Source organism: Tauraco erythrolophus, chromosome 22 (assembly GCF_009769465.1).
Source record: "Tauraco erythrolophus isolate bTauEry1 chromosome 22, bTauEry1.pri, whole genome shotgun sequence".
NCBI lineage: Eukaryota > Metazoa > Chordata > Aves > Musophagiformes > Musophagidae > Tauraco > Tauraco erythrolophus.
In genome coordinates this window covers 11,987,936-12,005,435 of record NC_141486.1, presented here as the reverse complement: position 1 = coordinate 12,005,435, position 17,500 = coordinate 11,987,936, and the positions used below count along the sequence as shown (strand labels likewise).

At 55.7% G+C, this 17,500-nt stretch overlaps 1 protein-coding gene across 5 annotated transcripts in view; it reads right to left on the bottom strand.

The window, feature by feature from the left end:
• Window positions 1-17,500, bottom strand: part of PBX3 (PBX homeobox 3) — a 109,367-nt gene that overhangs the window by 5,475 nt on the left and 86,392 nt on the right. For all 5 annotated transcript variants that reach the window (XM_086625027.1, XM_086625029.1, XM_086625026.1 and 2 more), the window contains exons 3-6: window positions 14,124-14,365; window positions 8,272-8,462; window positions 6,494-6,629; window positions 1-6 (exon numbers count right to left, since the gene is read on the bottom strand). The exon at window positions 1-6 is cut by the window's left edge. In XM_086625027.1, coding sequence (XP_086481153.1) covers window positions 1-6; window positions 6,494-6,629; window positions 8,272-8,462; window positions 14,124-14,365 — 575 coding nt within the window. The remainder of the gene's footprint in view (window positions 7-6,493; window positions 6,630-8,271; window positions 8,463-14,123; window positions 14,366-17,500) is intronic.

Here is a 17,500-nt window from a genome sequence, read left to right as displayed (position 1 = left end):
GGACACCTGTGGTGGAGAGAGGTGGGGAGGGTGAAGGACTCAAAGCGCTTGACCTGGCAAAGCGTGATCCCTTCAAGATGTCATGTGTGGTCCAGCAAACACGCGTGCCCCAGCCCCCAACCCGTATCTGCCAGGTACTCCAGTTAACGAAGCAGGAACCAAGGATCAGTTAAATACGACTATGAACATGAGCGTGACCTGACTCTGCTTCTCTGTTGGCAAACCGATGCACGAGGGGTGACTCTTTGGTGACGACGCATATCCTGGAGCTCGCTGTAGCATTTAGTACAGCATTGTCTCCTACTACCATGAGCCATTTGTCAACGAAATCAGTGCAAGACCCCGAAAGCCGCTCAAGGGGGACCAAGGTCCGGTTGACTGCAGGTGAGCAGGCAGCGAGAGCAATTGTTCTTTATTTCTGGGCTGGAACAACCTTGGCAGCCAACTCATAGAATCGTGTTTGGTCGGCTGAAAATGAAAGGAATCATATAAATCAATAATGGCTGAAAAGTCACTTTGTCATCTCCCTTTGAAGATACTCTACTGAAGCCAAGATGGCTCACGGGGTCCCGACTATTAACCCACGCAGAGGTCACGGCCGGAGCTGCTCAGAAAAGTTCATACAATCTTTCTCAGTGGCTTTGTTTAACTCCAGCTGCTGGAACAGAGCTCCTAAATAACAAACCCAGACAACGGCCAAGGCTGCCGAGACAAAAAAAGCATCTGCAACAAGACAGAGGTAAAGGGGAGGGGAGCAGTGCCATCCAAGTGGTTGTCACCCACCCGCCTGGCACGGGCTGGGGCAGGGACTCGGGTCCCATGGCTGTGCCCCACCACGAGCCGCGAGCCGCGGTGGCTCTGCGGCACCTCTCACGCCCTGTGCTCCACCACAGCGCCCAGTAAGGCACCCACACCACAGCGCCCAGTAAGGCACCCCGCTGCAGGCAGGAGACAAACCTCACTGCATTTTACGTAGCGTAGCCTTTGTTTAACCACAATTAATGAAAAGCCTCGAGCTTTTAAGGGCAATACGGAGGTACCTTATACATTCTGCTCCCTAGATAATACTCCACCGAATTCTATATATTGCACTTAATATTACCTTGTCAGTCACAGAAGCAATAATACATTAATGAAACCTAGCAAATAATTATTGTGGACAATCAGATTATGCTTTATTAACAGTTTCATAATTGAGGAATCTCTGTACATCAACCGTATTGTCCACATACCCCTCTGTTTATGCACGCCCCTGGACCAATCAAACAACAGCCATCACTAATAAAGGTTTATTTAATTCTCACAGTAAAATTTTAATATCACCAGCAGCCTGGGGAAGCCTCAACGAGTGGATTTGCTTGACATCAGATCGTTTCCATTCTGCTAGTCCCAATACTTCTTAATCTTTAATATCAAGGCAATTAAAATTAATGGCCACTCATCCAGAGCCACTGTGGGCAGTGTTTCCTTGACATCAATTGTTTGATGGGATTACCTAGAGGTTAAACTAACAAGCAGGGTTTAATTGGAAGCAATGAGAGGAGCAGCGATCGTACGTTATGTTTAACCCGCACACCACATCTAAATGAACACCCAGAAACGTTAAACTATTTCTGAGATGAAAGCGCGTGCCCCGCGCACCGCAGAGCGCGGCACCGGGGCCGCCCGAGAAACCACAGCGGCCCCGCGGGCACCGCCGGGCCCTGCGCTCCCGCCCGGGGGACTCTCCGCTCGCCCGCGGAACGCAGCAGCGCGGGCTGCGGCGGTGACAGACTGGATTTACCACTGTGGCGTTTTTCCCGTGGGGCTGTGCCGGCTGCCTGCAGCCTCCCGTGCCCGCCCGGAGCACACCGCGCACCGGCACAGCGCCAGGGCAGGGCCGGGATGCTGGCGCTGGGCTGTGCCCAGCTGGCACTGGGACCAGGAGGAGCCACAGCACCCCGGTCCCTCGCCCAGCCCCACACTCACCCTAAAAATGAAAGTTGTCTCCATCACGAGCTGCTTTGCAACACATTTTTCATTAAAACAAACTATGTCTTCACGTAAAAACCACAATGAACATCTTTCTCCTCCTGATCATTGAAGGCCAATTAATTAATTGGGCTTAATTGTATATTACATTTCAAACAATACTGTTGCACTTATTTATCATGTTAATTGCAATGTTAAATAAAAAGACAATAAATTATTACTTAAATCATCAAGATGCCTAACGTGGGACTTGGGACGGGGCAGGCCTGCCTCGCGCCTCCGCACTGGCTGATTGCGCGGGATAAATCAGCGCTCGTTCCGCCAAAACGCAGCTGACACGAGAGCATCGCTGCCGAACGAGCCAGCTACCTAGTTACGGATCACGGAAATCTTCCCCTTGTGTTTCCAGGTGTTCGTAGCACGCAGCTGATGGTCCACACCTAATCAAACGGCACAAACCAGAAAACGTTGAAAATCAATGGGGCACAACTACGGTACGTGACCTAAAGCTAAGAATTTTACCTCTATAAACTATTTAATTAAGCTGGCACCTTTTTTTTCTTGCTTCCCATATGAAGCCAAGGGGTAAGCCTGCACATCCACAGCTCTCCCTGTCAATCTGCTTCCAGAAACAAACAGACACGGACCCAGAGGCAGCGGGGGCAGGAGGGGTGTTGAAAACCAGCTTCTCGAGCCTTTCTTTAAAAGAACTTTAAACGCATTCTCTTGTCAAGCACATCCTTCTTTTGTTTGAAGCAGTGAAAAATTTTATTGCCGTAATCCACTGACACGCTTTCAGCAGCGGCTATGCCCTCTCCACAGCCCACATGATAGACTGATAGTTGTTCATGACACCCTGAAAGAGGCTCATCTGCAAAAGTATAAAACATCAGCCTCGCAGCCACGGCGAGGGGAGAACAGATGATACAGTTTATCTCCCTCGAACACGTGCTGATCGGGTAGCTCTAAATTACAGCCGACGATGTTCTCCGTTAAGGACATTTTTTTCCCTAGAATTACCTTTTCCATACTCTTAAAAATGAAATTGTGCGAGGTGTTCATCTTAATAAATAGTTTGTCTTTATGCTTTTCTTGAAAAACCTTCTCTACGTATTATTTTAAACACCGATATCAAAACTGAAACCATCTATCTCCCATCTGCAACTAAATGATTCCGGGAGACAATTTTCTTTGCAGCTCAGTAAAGTGCTATGGCAGCAAGATTTCCAGTGAGCTGCTTAATGTGGGGGGAGGACGACCCAAAACACTCACTAATTGAGTGTTTGAGGGAGAAAATGTTCTGCCATGAATCTGCCCCCAGCATTTACAAGGCACTGACAGTACAAGAAAGAAACAACTTGGATCATCGTTCCGAGAGGCTGCAGGGGAAGCCTGGCTCAGCCAGAAAAAAGGACAAAGCCTCTTCATCAAACATGAACCACAACTCCAGAAGTTTGGAAAGCCATCCGTTAACTTTTTGGGGTTTTTTTTTTGTTTTGTTTTCCAGCTCTTTGCTGGGGTGTTTGTAGCACAGGAGGTGAACAGGGCACAGTGACATCTGACTCCTGGTCGAGGCCAGAAACACGGGCACTCAGAGATTTTTCATAAACGTCCCGTGCCAGGTGCAGCTCAGTCCCTCGCCTGGAAGCCATCACTCACCCCAGGCGATGCTGCTCCCGCCAGCCTTTTAAACGGCTGCTCAATTCTCCCCTGATTTCTGGATTGCATCCTCCGACTCCTGCTGCCAGCCACCCCAGCACCGCGTGCCGGGCTGTCGTACGCTGCTTGCTCAGAGCTCTTCTGCTAGATGGCCTCAAAAATATATTCATTTTTCAGTACAAAGACAACTCCAGCCCAGTTTGACCTAGTAAATACCAACTAACCCTGCAGCCTTGCCTGCGGCCTTTGGAAGTGCCTCTGAAGATCAAAGATTGGGATACCCACAGCATTCACATTTTCTGGCTGTGACAGCAGATCTATCAGGAGCTTAAGCAGGCAGCAGATCCCAGGCACTCCCTCTCTCACGTACGTGCTCCTCTCCCATTAGATGATACATTGCCCCGTTTCCAGGCGTTCCCATCATCTGGAGCTTTCCCTCGCCATTTATAATATCTTGCCAGAGTGAAGCTCTGGCCACGGCCCCAAACCTGTGTCTCTGGCAGCTGGTGCCCAGGTCGGGTGGTCAGTGCTGCCCCTGCTCCAGGCTGGAAAACGCCACCCTGCAAAGCTCAGGATGCCGTACGCGGCGCCGCAGGGGACGCGATGCAGTGACTCCCACTGCTCACCCAGACTTCCTAAAGGATTCAGGAAACAACTAGTTCATGCTCGTATCAAATATTAAAGAGATAAACCTATATTCATGTCACAGGCTTGCTGCTGCTGCTGCTGCTACATTTTTGGGCCATCTGCCTGCCTTCTAGTTCATTCTACAACATATACATTAAATCTTATCAAACAACCAATTAAGAAAGAAATCAGATCTATTAGCACTAGAAGCAATCAGTTATGGCTTCTCAAACGTTCCATCTCATTTCCTCCAGTCACTTCGGCCTTATCTAGACCAGGCTTTTTATCTGTCCACTCTGCAGGATCACCAACTCCTCTGCCAGGCACAACTCCCCATCCGCTGGGTGGACAGAAAACGTCTCTGCAGCAGATCTGTTGTGCTCTGAACCATGTAATCTCTCCCAGGTACATTTTGCCAGCAGAGCTGAAGAACTTTAGGTTTCTCCAAGTTGGCGTTGATGGTGTTGCCTCTCTGAACCACCAGCAGCTGCCTCGGCTCACGTGCAAGACTTTTGGACACCACTTACAGGAGGAATTGCTAAGAACCATCTCTTGCCAAGAGGACTGAAACTGGGAACAAGAGGTAGGGCTGCAGACCAAAGCGTCCAAGTATTCATGTGCTCTTGGGCTGTTTGGCTGGTTCCAGGCATCCATGGCAGCCACAGGAATGCCTGTGGGCACAGAGGAGCTGCCCCGTGGCCACCATGGCTGCCCTCGTACCTGCCGTGGCTGCCGTCCCTCGTGTGATGCTAACACTGATGAAGGAGCAATGTGAGAGGGAACGAGTTTGGTGCTGAATTTCCCCCCAAAAAATTCCTGCCCATCACCACAGCTGCTCATAAGTGGACTGGGAGAAACTGTCCCCATCTCCATCCCTTACCTTCCCCTGGCACCAGGCACACATGCACTTCCCACCCCACTTGGAGCGCAGTACATGCTGCATGCCAAGGAATGAGCAAGGAAAGGGCAGGGCACATGTCCCCCTCCACGGGCCTCCCTCGGCACCGGGCAGTTTCGCCAGGGCTTGTACCGAGGGTGCAGCCAAGGTCAATTAGGTAGGATCAGATTTGGGGAGTGGGGTGGCCTTTCATTTGAGAGTCTTCAATAAAGCACCTGAATTTTTCATGCATTCAAGGGAGGCCTATAAAGTAAATCTCAACTCAGGTCTTAATTATAAAGCTAAAGGTTGCACTGCTAATAATGCCAATACTGCAGCCTGCAATCATTAATAGTTAACACGTTCGCCGCAGGCATTGTTCCTCTAAAGGACCTGAAATATTGATAAGCGGAGCTGATGGAGCCGGGAGGAGATGGCACACTGGCCCTCGCAATGGGGCGGCTGGAGAACTTGGAAACTGCTGGGGAGCCTTCCCTGCCCCCCACTGCAACCCTTCCCAAGCTGGACGAGCCAGATTTGCTGTGGGAATAATTTGGTTTTCTACGGAACGTACAGGACACAAGAAATGCAAAGTGGTGTTTTGCTTTTTTTTTTTGGGTGACGGAAAGGTGACGGGAAGCTCGATGGAGCAGTGTCATCGGCCGGAACATCGCTGCGAGACACCAGTCCAGAGCTGTAAACGTACTTCGGTCCATGCCGAAAGCAGCCGCAGCCAAGGACGGCGCACGCTTCTGATGAGGGAGATGCTGGTTTTCCTTGCATTAACCTCACAGCAACGTCTGTTATGTGTGATAAAAGGAGCAAATCTGCCTAATTCCTTTTTGCCACAGAGAAACCACTCCTGTCACTTCCACGGATCGAGAGGTTGAATTTCTGGCTGGCTTAGAAAAACAACTCCAAGCAATCAAAGAAATTCTGATCTATAGAGATAGATTATATGTTTGTCAATAAACTGGCTTCCCCTGAAATAACAGCAAGTTGTAAGGAGTGCACAGCGGGCAGCAGGGCTCAGCACGGAACCTTGCTGACCTTGTAGCCTTTTTATTTCTATCTCTGCACGCGCACTCCTCCCACCCCAGCACCACGTGGCCCGCCGCGGGCACGCTGCCCCTCCTGCCGCGCTCAGCCCCGTTCCATCACGCTGCTGAACACTGTCGTGGTCAGTAACCCAAATGTGAAGGGATTACACAGGTGCATTGGGCAGGGACCTTCTCCGCATCGCACACCTCCGTTGGAAGCACATCCCAGAGCCCGGAGGCGGATGCCAGTGCCGCAAGGGGAGTGGGGAGGGGGACGCACGGCGCGGGGGGCCGGGACCCGCGCCCACCCGCTGCTTACCTGCGATACTGTGATGCTGCATTTCTTTGCCAGCTCTTCTTTGGCTTCTTCACTGGGGTAGGGGTTACTGAGGTGGGAGTAAAAATACTCGTTCAAAATTTCTGTGGCTTGTTTACTGAAGTTACGCCTTTTCCGTCTGAAACGGGAAAAAGAAAACCACAGCTGTTCTTCCACGTGCAAACAGAACTCCGGCAGGGTCAGCCGGGGTGGAAGCAACCCGTGTTTCACGTGCGCGCCGCAGCACACAGCGACACACCAGCAGCGTCTCGGCATCCCTGATCCCTCTGGGGTGCCCGCCCAGCAGGGCTGTGGGCACTGAACGGAGCAGCAGCCGGGCCCACACCCGGCCCTGCAGGGATCTGCCTGGCACAGGGCTTCACCCAGGGGTGCACGGACCGCACTGGAAATACAATGAAGCAAAGGGTGGGCAAGGCATGGAGCCGGGCAGGGCATGGAGCCGGGCAGGGCACGGAGCCCCTCTGCACCCAAGCACAGAACCCAGCCTGACCCTCCCGGCCATTAAACTGCTCCGTGCTGACAGCAGTTCATGAACCCCCCCCTTCAGCGGCAGGCGAGCCGGGGTGGCGCAGGTGGCTGGGGCGAGCAGGGGGAAAGGAGGGGACGGCCCCGCTGCCGTGTCCTTACGTGGCACCCGCTGAGCTAATTGGCTTCCGTGAGCAAGTGGCTTTCAGGGCTTTGCGAGGGAGACCCATCTGTACACCCTCCTGCCGAGGGCTCAGCGGGGCCCGCGCTCTCGTGCCGTGTGGGATGGGTGCCGAGGTGTGCAGCCGGGCCGGAACGCGAAGCCTTTCCGGAGCGTGCCACCGGCACGTGCTCCAGCCAGCCCCGCAGTGCAGCGGCCCGCTGCCGCGCTCTCGCCGCGCAGGTTACAGCGGCAGCATCTTTGTCCCCAGAACATCTGCGGAAAGCCCCGGTTAAACGTCTCCTGCCGAGCGGCGTCCCCGCAGGGCTGGCTGCCATCTCGCTGCCTGCGCCCCGGGCCAGCAGCAGCCGAGCGCAATCCCCAGCGCTCTCTTCCAGCAGTACCACGATGCTGCTAACTACGCCGTATCCTGGAGCAGGCAGACTCTCTCCCTAGAGCTATGTTTATCTCATTACTGCGCTTCCGCTCATTTTGCCTTATTTACCTTCCTCCTTTTTAAAGAAACCACTTTAAAACGTGCATCTGCAAGCTTTACCTTTCGCAGTTACTGGAGCTCTCCATAGACATTTCCTCCAACTGTTTGTAATTACCCTAATTTGCCACACCTGCCAGTGACCTCCTTGTTAATAAAATTATTTTGCTCTTGTTTAGCTCCTCACAGCTTTCAGGTGTGAAGCATGAGCTCGTTGCTGAAGGGAGGCTCTGCATGGTGCCTGCTGCTCCTCCCTGCTCTGCGGGCACGGCTCCTGCTCCACTGGGCTCTGCCAGCTGCCAGGGTCCTGTTCTGCGGAGCGGAGCCCTGCGAAAGGGCTGAGGCTGGGGACTGATGTCCCACCTCGTCAGGGTTTCCAAACAAATCTGGCTGTGCCTATAAATTCCCTCTTAATCCCCATCTGCCTGCTTCCTCGCAGCCCGCAGAAAGTACAGCCTGCTTCGGAGGTCAGTGGGGCCGGGTGCTGAGCTCCTGGCTGGTTCCTGGGGCGCAGTAGGTCTCCCAGCAGGTCCGTGCCCAGGTGGGGACGCAGCCCCCAGCAGGGCCAGGCTCTCCTTGGGGCTGCCCAGCAACTGCCTCTTCCCCCCCAAAAAGAGCCAGTGGCACTCACCCCTGCCTTACCTGGCATCGAGGAACCTTGATCTTAAAATCATTACTGCTTCACAAGTACTTTGTTTGAGTTGCATCTGGATGGAGCTGAATTTTCGATGAATGATGCCCACCATCCTTTCAATCTCCTTGGGAGAAATGGGACGTGTCCGACTCTGTTCTCGGAGAAGGTTCATCACATGCGTGGTAAATTCATTACATGCCTGCGGAGGAAGCAGAGCCTTAGAAATTGTTTTGTGCCACCCCACGAGCACACCAGCTCGGGCCTGGTTGTGGCCGGGGGACCCTCGCGCTGCCCCGTCCCCTCCGCGCACACGTGGATGTGGGACCTGGGACCGTGCTGCGGCAGCCAGGAGCGCCGAGCGGCCGCAGCACAGCTCCTTCGCACTCATCCCTTTCGGAGCAGGCTGCGTCCCCGCGTGCCCAGACCGCGGCGGAGAGGAGAGGTGGGGACCAGTGTGGGCAACGGCTGCGGGCAGAGGATGCGAGCGGGGACCAGCACGTGCTCAGCAACCGAGTGCGGGAGACCCGGGACAGGCTGCCTGTCCCGTGACCCGCTGAGCCGCAGGCAGGCAGTGGCAGCAGTAACACCTCGCAGCAGGTGAGGAGCTCTAGACCTTTCCGAGGTGCCAGGGGTGTCCCCTTAGAGGGTGGGTTTCAGGGAAGCCGTGCCCGAGCCCGGCCCATGCCGCGCTGCCGAGGCGCTGGAGGACGGAAGTCACGAGAAGGCATCTATCAGTCCCAGACCGTGCAGGTGAACGGACACGACGGGATAAACTTCTCCAGGCTGCATCACCAACAGATGCCACCTGATCCAAGCTTCCACGTGAGCGGATGGCTGCCACACTGGCATCCCAGCTTCCCCCGTGCCGGCGGCAAGCTGCCACGAACTCTGCTGATTTATGTCTCCCTTATCTCTCTCAAGACCAAACCCCAGGACTGCTGGCTGCTCAGCAGAGCGGCGTGGCGGCTGTGGGGCTATGCCCTTCCCAGGGGCCAGCCTGGCATTCCAGCACATTCGGGGCACTAACCTGCCCCTGTCCCGACAGAGCCCCGGAAGAGGAGAGGGGCCGGGCACTGCGCCAGCCTCCGCGGCGTCACTGGGCAGCGCAAGGCAAACCACTCTCTGCTCCCCGACCCCTCTCCGGACCAAGGCACCAAGGTGGACGTACGGGCGGCTGACGCGTACGCGGGAGCTCTGTGCACTGGCTGCACCGGGACCAGCCGTCGTAACGTGCCGCTGGGCCGCGATCGCGGCCAAATAAGGCCACGGGATTTCGCTCCGGCGCATCTAACGTAATGGGCGATGAGCACGATGCTCAGCAGCCCGTAAATCACGCAGAGGAAACACTGAGTATCTCGTCCAGACCACATACACTGCGTATCTGTTCAACTCCAGCTCCACTTTTTCCTCTAAAGCCAGGGTGAAAAATATCTACATAATTTGTCTGACAACTACATTTTCAGGGATTGTCCTGCATTGCAACAGATTGTGCGAGGGAAGGAGTTAAAAGTGAAAAGTTTATGCATCCAAAAACTCATAATTTCCTATAACATTTGCTGAACGTCTCACAACTTATTAAGTGAAGCCATCTATGAATGCAAATGCTGATTAGCAATTTGGCAATAGCCCAACATTCGCAGAATTCACATAGCTTTTCTTTAAACCAGTAGTTCATACATGATTAATTAGAACATCTCATTTATGTAGTGTGCACTTTAGCTCATTACTCTAAGTAAAATTCGTTAAGTATTTACATTTAGATAATTAAAATCTGGGTACACCCTTAAGAAAGATGCATACACTTCAGGCAAAGTGATTTTTTTTTCTTTACACTACTGAAAGTAAATTACAGGCTAATTTACATCCTTGCAGCACCCGTTTGGAGGCAGCGCTCCGGCGCGGCGCGGCGAGCCCCGGTGCAGGCGCCCTTGGCCTGCCGCCGCCGAGCGCGAGTGCGCCGAGGCCACGGTGCCGCGGAGGCTGCGCCAGCTCAGCGCCGCTCCACGCCGTGCGGACACGGCGGCTCCTCCTGCCCGCTGCCACTCCTGCCTTTCTCGAGACTTCCTGAGCTCCAGGTTAAGGAGTTGGACACTTCTCATCCTCGCTTCCCGTTTGCATACTTTCTTCCCTTCCGTGTTGACATGTCAGGTACAAAGCTGGCGGCGGTGACCTCGCCATCCCCTCGCCACGCCAAGGAGACGGGGACGCTGCCCTGACGGGCACCCTGGCCGCTCTCCTCTCGCCCAGGGCAAGCAGGACTTGTCCTGGGTGACCCGTTCCTCCTCCCCTCCCAAAGCTTTGGCCCGTGTGAGCACAGAGCTCGCCCACCGGGCGCAGCACTGGGCTCCGAGCCCCCGGGGAAGTGCAGCAGCCGCTGGCCCAGGCAGGGGAGGCAGCCGGGCACCGGTGCTTGCTCCCGCCGGCCTCGCTGCACCGGGACCGCGTCATGTGCTGAGCCGCTCGGACAATCGCAGCGTGCAGGAGCTCGGGTTCAGCCGCCCGCGCGGCGGCAAAAGCACCAGCTTTGGCTCAGCCCGTAAGCGACGCGCAGAGGCGAGGTCACGCAGGCACCGATGTGCAGCAACCCCCTCCCTGCGGCACGGGAGCGGCTCCGACTGTCCTACGGATACGGCTGAATCCGAGTATTTGGCACTGGAAGAACATTCCAGCACACAGCTCGTCGCGTGCCCCCTTGTTTGCAGATGTGGGGAATTCAGTTCTAAAGCACAATGAAAATGGCAACTGTTGCATTAAAAATATTTTCAGACATGTCTTCTCTATGAGAAATATTTCTCCACAAATACAGTATTAAAAATGGATGTTTCAAAGCTAAAGTGACCTTCTTGCTTTTGAGAAGCAAAAGTTTTTCCCTGAATCTACTTGACTTGCTTGATGAGACGTTGTTTGGTTACAGGCACCAGGAGGGCCTGGGCTGAATTTATCTCCAGCAGCACCTCCAGTCTGCAGAGCTCCTCCCGTGCAGCGGAGGGGAAGTGCGCTCAGCAGCCCCTGATGCTTTGTCTTGTTTTCTCTTGTTTATTTATAGCGTCCGAGCTACTTGATCCCTTTTCCAGTACTATTTTTCAGGCCTCTGCTTGGTGCCCGAGACATTATTAATAATGTCAGGTTATAAGTGATGGCCTTGTTAACCTGCTCAGAAGCCTTGCCGGAGCGGGGATGCTCCTGCCGGCCTTAATACTTCATCACAACTCCTCAGACGAGCGCAAGAAAAAGACAGGAAATGGCCCAAAACCCTCTTTGGGGGCACGGCACCAGCCAGCGCTCCGTGGGCTGCTGGGGTCTTCCGAGCAGCCACACTTCACCCCAGTTTGGGGTGAGCTCAGAAGACATCTGAGCGCAGGAGGCAGGTTCCCAGCTGCTCCGGGAGACCTGGGACCCTTACAGTCCTTTTGCCTACAGCAAAAAATGTATTTCAGTGTAATTATAGAAGATAGCTTTCAATATGTCATCTCTATTATAGCAGCTGTAAATTATGGAAGGAGCTGCCTGTGTAGGGCCATTTCTGCCGGCGCACGGCGAGGGGAGAGCTGTGATGGCGTGACACACTTTCCATTTCTCTCTCTCTTTTTTTTTTTCTTTCCCGAGCGCATTCCCCTAACTGGCAACAAATGTCAGGATCAAACTCTGCCTGGAAAGCGTCTCCAGGAAGACACTCTGGTTCCCGCTGCCGGCTGCGGCAGGGCCGCAGGAGCGCCCACGCCGGGAGAGACGGCAGGAGCTGCTGCCCGGCGTGGGCAGGTGCCCCGACGCGGGGCTGAGCTGCTGCCCGGCTGCAGGAGGGCACCCGCCTCGCGGGAACCGCGGCTGCCAGAGGCAGCGATGCCAAGTCCCGGCTGCCCCTCGGCCGCGAGACGGGCGCCGCGTGGAGACAAACCGGCAGGAGACAGTTTGCTGCCAGGCCGGGAATTACCATATTTCCGTAGCGCAGACGTTGCCGGGTGTCAGGATCAACGGGAAGCGAGCATGTTTCGGATCAGCTCCACCTCCCTCTCCTGCTCCCAGCAGCACTTGAGCGTCCTCCAAAGTTTCCCGTGGTGCGGACGGATGGCTGTGACATTTCAGCCGAAACCTTTGTAAATGGAGCTACAGGGCTAAAATCGCTCCCGCTTCCCCCACGTCATTAAACTTATTAGAGGCAGAGGACGTTTGCCAGGGAGCGGCTGCGGGCACCGACCTGCCGCTGCTTCGGCCCAGATCAGCCTCCAGCCTCCGTCCCCGCGGCTTTACCAGACACGCTCCTGCCGGCCGGCGCTCGCTAATCCCGCGGCCGTCCCCACCTCGGCGCTACGGGCTGGTGGGTGCACAGGGGTCGTCAGAGGGAGAAAAGAGATTTGCACAAAGCCCCAGCCAGCTGTTTGCTCACCATTGAACAACGCGGTGAGCGAGGCGGCACGGACGACGCGGTGCCACCAGCCACACACCGCCCAGACCACGGTCCCGCCGACAGCCACAGCAGGTGCTGCCCGGACTGTGCCAGTGGGCGCCGACCCCCACAGCTCCTCTGCGCTCCACCAGTGCCCCACACCCACTCCCCACCACCCATCACTTCTGCCCACCACTGACACTCGGCTGGCACCAGGGCTGCGCCAGCACCGCCTGTCCCAGACCGCGCCTGTGCTTCTGGTGGCAGAGCAAAGCAGCCAGAGACCTTTCAGAAGGTCTTCACACGAAGAAAAGGGAAACTGAAGTGAAGAGATATGAAGGCCTCGAGCCCCGCTGCACGCTGGTGTGCAGGGGAAGCGTGCCCGGGAAGCGTGTCCGGGAAGCGTGTCCGGGAAGCGGACAGGGGCTGGGGTGGGAGCCGGGCCACCCGGCGCGCTCTCCTCCTCGCCCTCCTGGCTTCCAGTGGTTTTATCACCACCTCCACATCTCTTTCGTGGTTTTGGTCTGTGCAGGCAGACGCTGCGCCGTGACGGGCTGGGGGCAAGCGCAGGACTGCCCCGGCTCCACTCGGGAGACCACCAGCCGCTGGGGTGGGCTGAGCTGAAGAGGCTCAGGGTTTACAGGCGGCACTGGGACACTTCTGGGAGGGGAAAATTAAGACATCGCTTGAGGCTGGCGAGGGCCAGGGGACTCGTGCCATTCTTCGCTCCCTCCTCTCCTTTGAAGCTGTTGTTCAGAGCGGTCCCTCCCAGCACCAGCCGACAGCGCGTGGCAACCGTTCCTGGTGCCACTGGTGTGGCCGATGTGGCGGGTCACCAGGCACCAGCGGTAAGCGTAAACCCGTGGCGCTCTGCAGCACGCTCTGCACTCCCAACAAAGACACCGAGTGCTGGTGTCCGCCTGAACCGCCGTTTCCACGTTTCCTATCCATAGTGGCCGCTCCTGCAGCCCGAGCCAGGCGCTGTGCCGGCACCTCGCTGCCCGCTCCCGTGCAACCGGCTACAGCCGACGGCTGAGCCCTGCACCAGCCCTGCTGCCGCCCGCGCCAGGAGCCCATGGGCTGAGATCACCAGCACGGCCCTCGCCTGCCCGCGCTCCCCGACCCACCGGACCCGGCTGCGCAACGCTTCACCGCAGGGCACGGAAGCAGCTCCGAGCGACAGACAACTCTCCTGCTCTCGCCCTCCCTGGGCTGGCTCGAAGGGGAGACGCACGGGCTCGGGTGTTGCTTTGACGCAGTTACAGACAACGGGAAACACTCAGGCATGCAAGACGCGTCCCGGGTCCAGCGAGCGGCTCCTGGAAGCCCAACGGACTGCTGCAGCATCGCGGCTCCTTGCGGGGAGAGGGGTGGGGAAGGGGAGGAAGGGACGTGGTCCGGAGCTGGGCGCTGGCAAGCGCAGGTGCGGAGGAAGCAGCGGCAGGTACACGTACGACTGAGAGGCTGATGTCTGACCTGTTCATATTTCTCCAGCTCTGTGTGATAGATTTGTCTGATCTGGGTCAATTTGGCTCTGTAATCTGAGTGTTCAATAGAGTTATCTGAAGACCCTCCAGAGGCTGCTGCGGCTGCAGCTGCTGCCGCCGATCCCCCACCTTTCTCCGGACCTGAGACTCCTTCTGCCAGAAGCATATTGTCTAGTCTCATTAGCTGGGGATCGGGAGGGTCTTCCTCCTGGGCTCCTCGGATGCTCAAACCTTGGGCAGAAAAGAGAGAACAAGAGAAAACACAGTCAGTATTTCTTGCGTCTGCCCGGCCGCTGCCCGCTCGCTGCACGCCTGCAAGGAGCCCTCCTGCCCCGCGGGGCCCAGACCTGCCCACAGCCCTTCCTCCGTCCCTGCCGTGGCACCCAGGGGGGCACCCCACTCTGGGGCAGGCCCCGGGAACCACAGCCCACGCAGGTGCCACGGGGTGACGGCAGCGCTGTAGGACATTCTTGGTTCCCGTACAGAGCAGGAACATCTTCAGGAGGCTTTTAAAGGACCCTGCAGAACTTTTAAACACCTCATTGTAAGTATTAAAGGAGTATTCACATGAGTACAGTACACCTTCCGGTTGTTTTCCAAGACTAGGCTGACTCTACGCAAGGCTGGCACTATCCTGTACATTACATCACCCTGATGCAACAGCGTGTGGTAAAAATAAGTGCATTATTTATTTGTAAATAATTGATTCACTTCTCATTTCCTTCCAAACGGATCTAAGCACCAGGTTACTCTGATGGAGACTCACACCACTGGATTCCGCCCTTCCTACGAGGTCCGAGCGTCGGTTTAAAATGCCCAGGGAAAAAGCTGCCACTCGCTCCTCAACTACAAGAGACTCCAGGCAAAAAGCGGGAGGTGCTGCCGCTCCCACCGGCACAAATCCCGAGGACGCAGCGGTTTCCACGCGTGCCCACGGCCTCTGGGTCCACACAGGTGGAGCTGGAATTTCACATGGGAGGATGGAAACGGTGGAGACAGCACTGTGGGCACGGCCTTGGGATCGGCCGCTCCACGGCGTCTGCTCATGGCTCAGGACAGACCAGAAGAATTAAACTTGCCCTGGCCGTGCAGGAATTTGGTTGCTATCGCGATGCTGGGATAGTGAGTGTGTGTTTAAAATCGCCAGGGCTCCTGCACTGTATTGTTGGGAACATTTGAAATCTAATTTTTGTTTTAGATCGAGAATTTCCAAAGTGATGCTCAGTCAGCAATCTCTTCTGTGTCCTATAGATCAAGGCTGACAATTTGTAAGTTTAATCAGGTCATGCAGGCAGGGTGCCAAGCTGTTATCAACAGTGCCGAAAAGAAAGTTTCAAAATAATTACAGTAGTACAAAAATCACTAGAGCCGTGGCTTCTTGAATCAACATTTCTATTAGAGACGTAACGCAACTGTGTACATCCCAGCCCAATTAACCTCCTTAAATCTGTTTAAGAGCAGGTATTCGTGCACTGGATAGAGCGGATCCCGGGGGTCTGCCGTTGGCACCCTGGGTGCTTGCACGGGCACCTGCGCCCATCTCCGCTCCAGGCAGCAGCACGGGCTCCGAACGGGCTGCACCAGACGTGGCAGCACCATCCACAGCTGCCACGCACGCAGCTGAGCACCAGCAACGCCGCTTCCTGCGCTGGCGGGGAGCAGCCGCCGCTCCCGTGCAAACAGATTCCACCCTCGGTGTGCGAAACCCCACGCACGGCGGGAGATGACCCCCTGACTGGCCAATGTTCCAGACTCAAGAAAGCATAGCATTAATTTTCCTCTAAAACTCACATTTTAAACCTGTCACCTTCATTTAAAACTATAATTCCATATAATTTCATGGGAATAAGAAAAATGTCTCATCATCTCTTTAAATTATTGCTGCGGCCTGTTCAGATGATCGCGGTTTCACCATAGCCCCCGCACCGTCCCGGCACGCCCTGCATGGCACACACGAGTCGGGGACGGCGCCACCATGGCTCCGGCCACGCGTGCTGCTGCCTGAGGGTCCCCGTGGCCAGACTGGTGGTGGGCACCGGCGAGGGAGCCCTGCGCCCAGCCTGGCGCGCGGAGCTGGCACGGCTGCGTCGGGACCGCTCTGTCCCTTGGACTTGCCCCTGCTCTGGCACAACCCCCGGCCCGTGCGGTGCTGCTGAAAGAGGGATGATTCTTCTGGACTGTTTTGGAGAGCCGCTCCTCCTGTTTCTCTTATTCCTCCTCTGCTCTGGTGTCAGCATGTTTACAGACATTCTGGTTTTAATCCACTCCAGCTCCCGTTCCCTTCTCATGAACAATTTCTACTGTTGTTTCTTCTTTTGGCTCCCGGACCGTTTCTCAGCCCGTGCTGCCCATGCTCCAGCCCAGCTGGTTTTCCCCAGCTGCATTTCTGCTACGGACCTCACTCACCCTCCCAGGATCGCAGTAGCAGTCCCGCTCCGCACCCCTGGTGCTGCGAGATGCCAGGCCAAAACCTGCAGTGGAATAATTTGGTACAATCGCTGCGATTTCTGCATCATTTACTTCCACAAATAGGCCAAAGATTAAAGGGCTTTGTCCAAAATGACACTACCCATCCGGACTTAACGTTCGAAATCCCCGACCCTCCTTGTATAAACCTGACAAAGGACAGCAAGCGTCCCCCAAGGTTTAACCGCAGGAGCTGATGTCTGTGACGGAGACCGAAGGAGCCGGCGAGGGGCCCTGAAGCGCGAGAGGAAGAAATTCAGCGGATGAGGACAATGACGACGGCACTGAGGTGTCTCGCACGCAGCCCTAACGCGTCTCTCCGCGGCCGGTGGCAGAGGGCTCGGCGTGCTGTGCTCATCTTCGTATTAAGCAGCACTGCCGCGTCCAAAGCATCCAGTCCGGAGCGCGCGCCCGCGGGCAGCCCGCAGACAAAGGAGCGACACGGTGCGTGTGTGGGGATCCGGCATTTCTTCTGCCCCTGAGTGAGACGCGCCGTTCATTTGAATGGCAAAGCCCCAAGTTGATGAACTGATTCTAACAAGAATTAAGCTCTGTGTTAATTCAGATCTTTCCTTACGAACTATACGGAGCAGATCAGCACAGCTAATAGGGTCTGTGTCCCTGGGGGCGGGGGACAGTAAAACCGATGAACTCCGCCGCAATCAGTGCAACACGCGGCTCTCCGGCTGCCTCGGCCGCAGGGCGAGCGCCGTTCGCGCTGTCCGAGAGGGACCAAAGCATCTTCGGGCGCCTCGGCAAGGAGGAACGCTCTCGCTCTCCGCGGGCAACACCACGTCCGCTCCTACCAGCACCTGCCTTTATAAATTACTCTTCGTTTGAATACGGTGATAATATATGTATTTTTTGACATATAAGCTCACACTCGGTGGCTATTGTTTC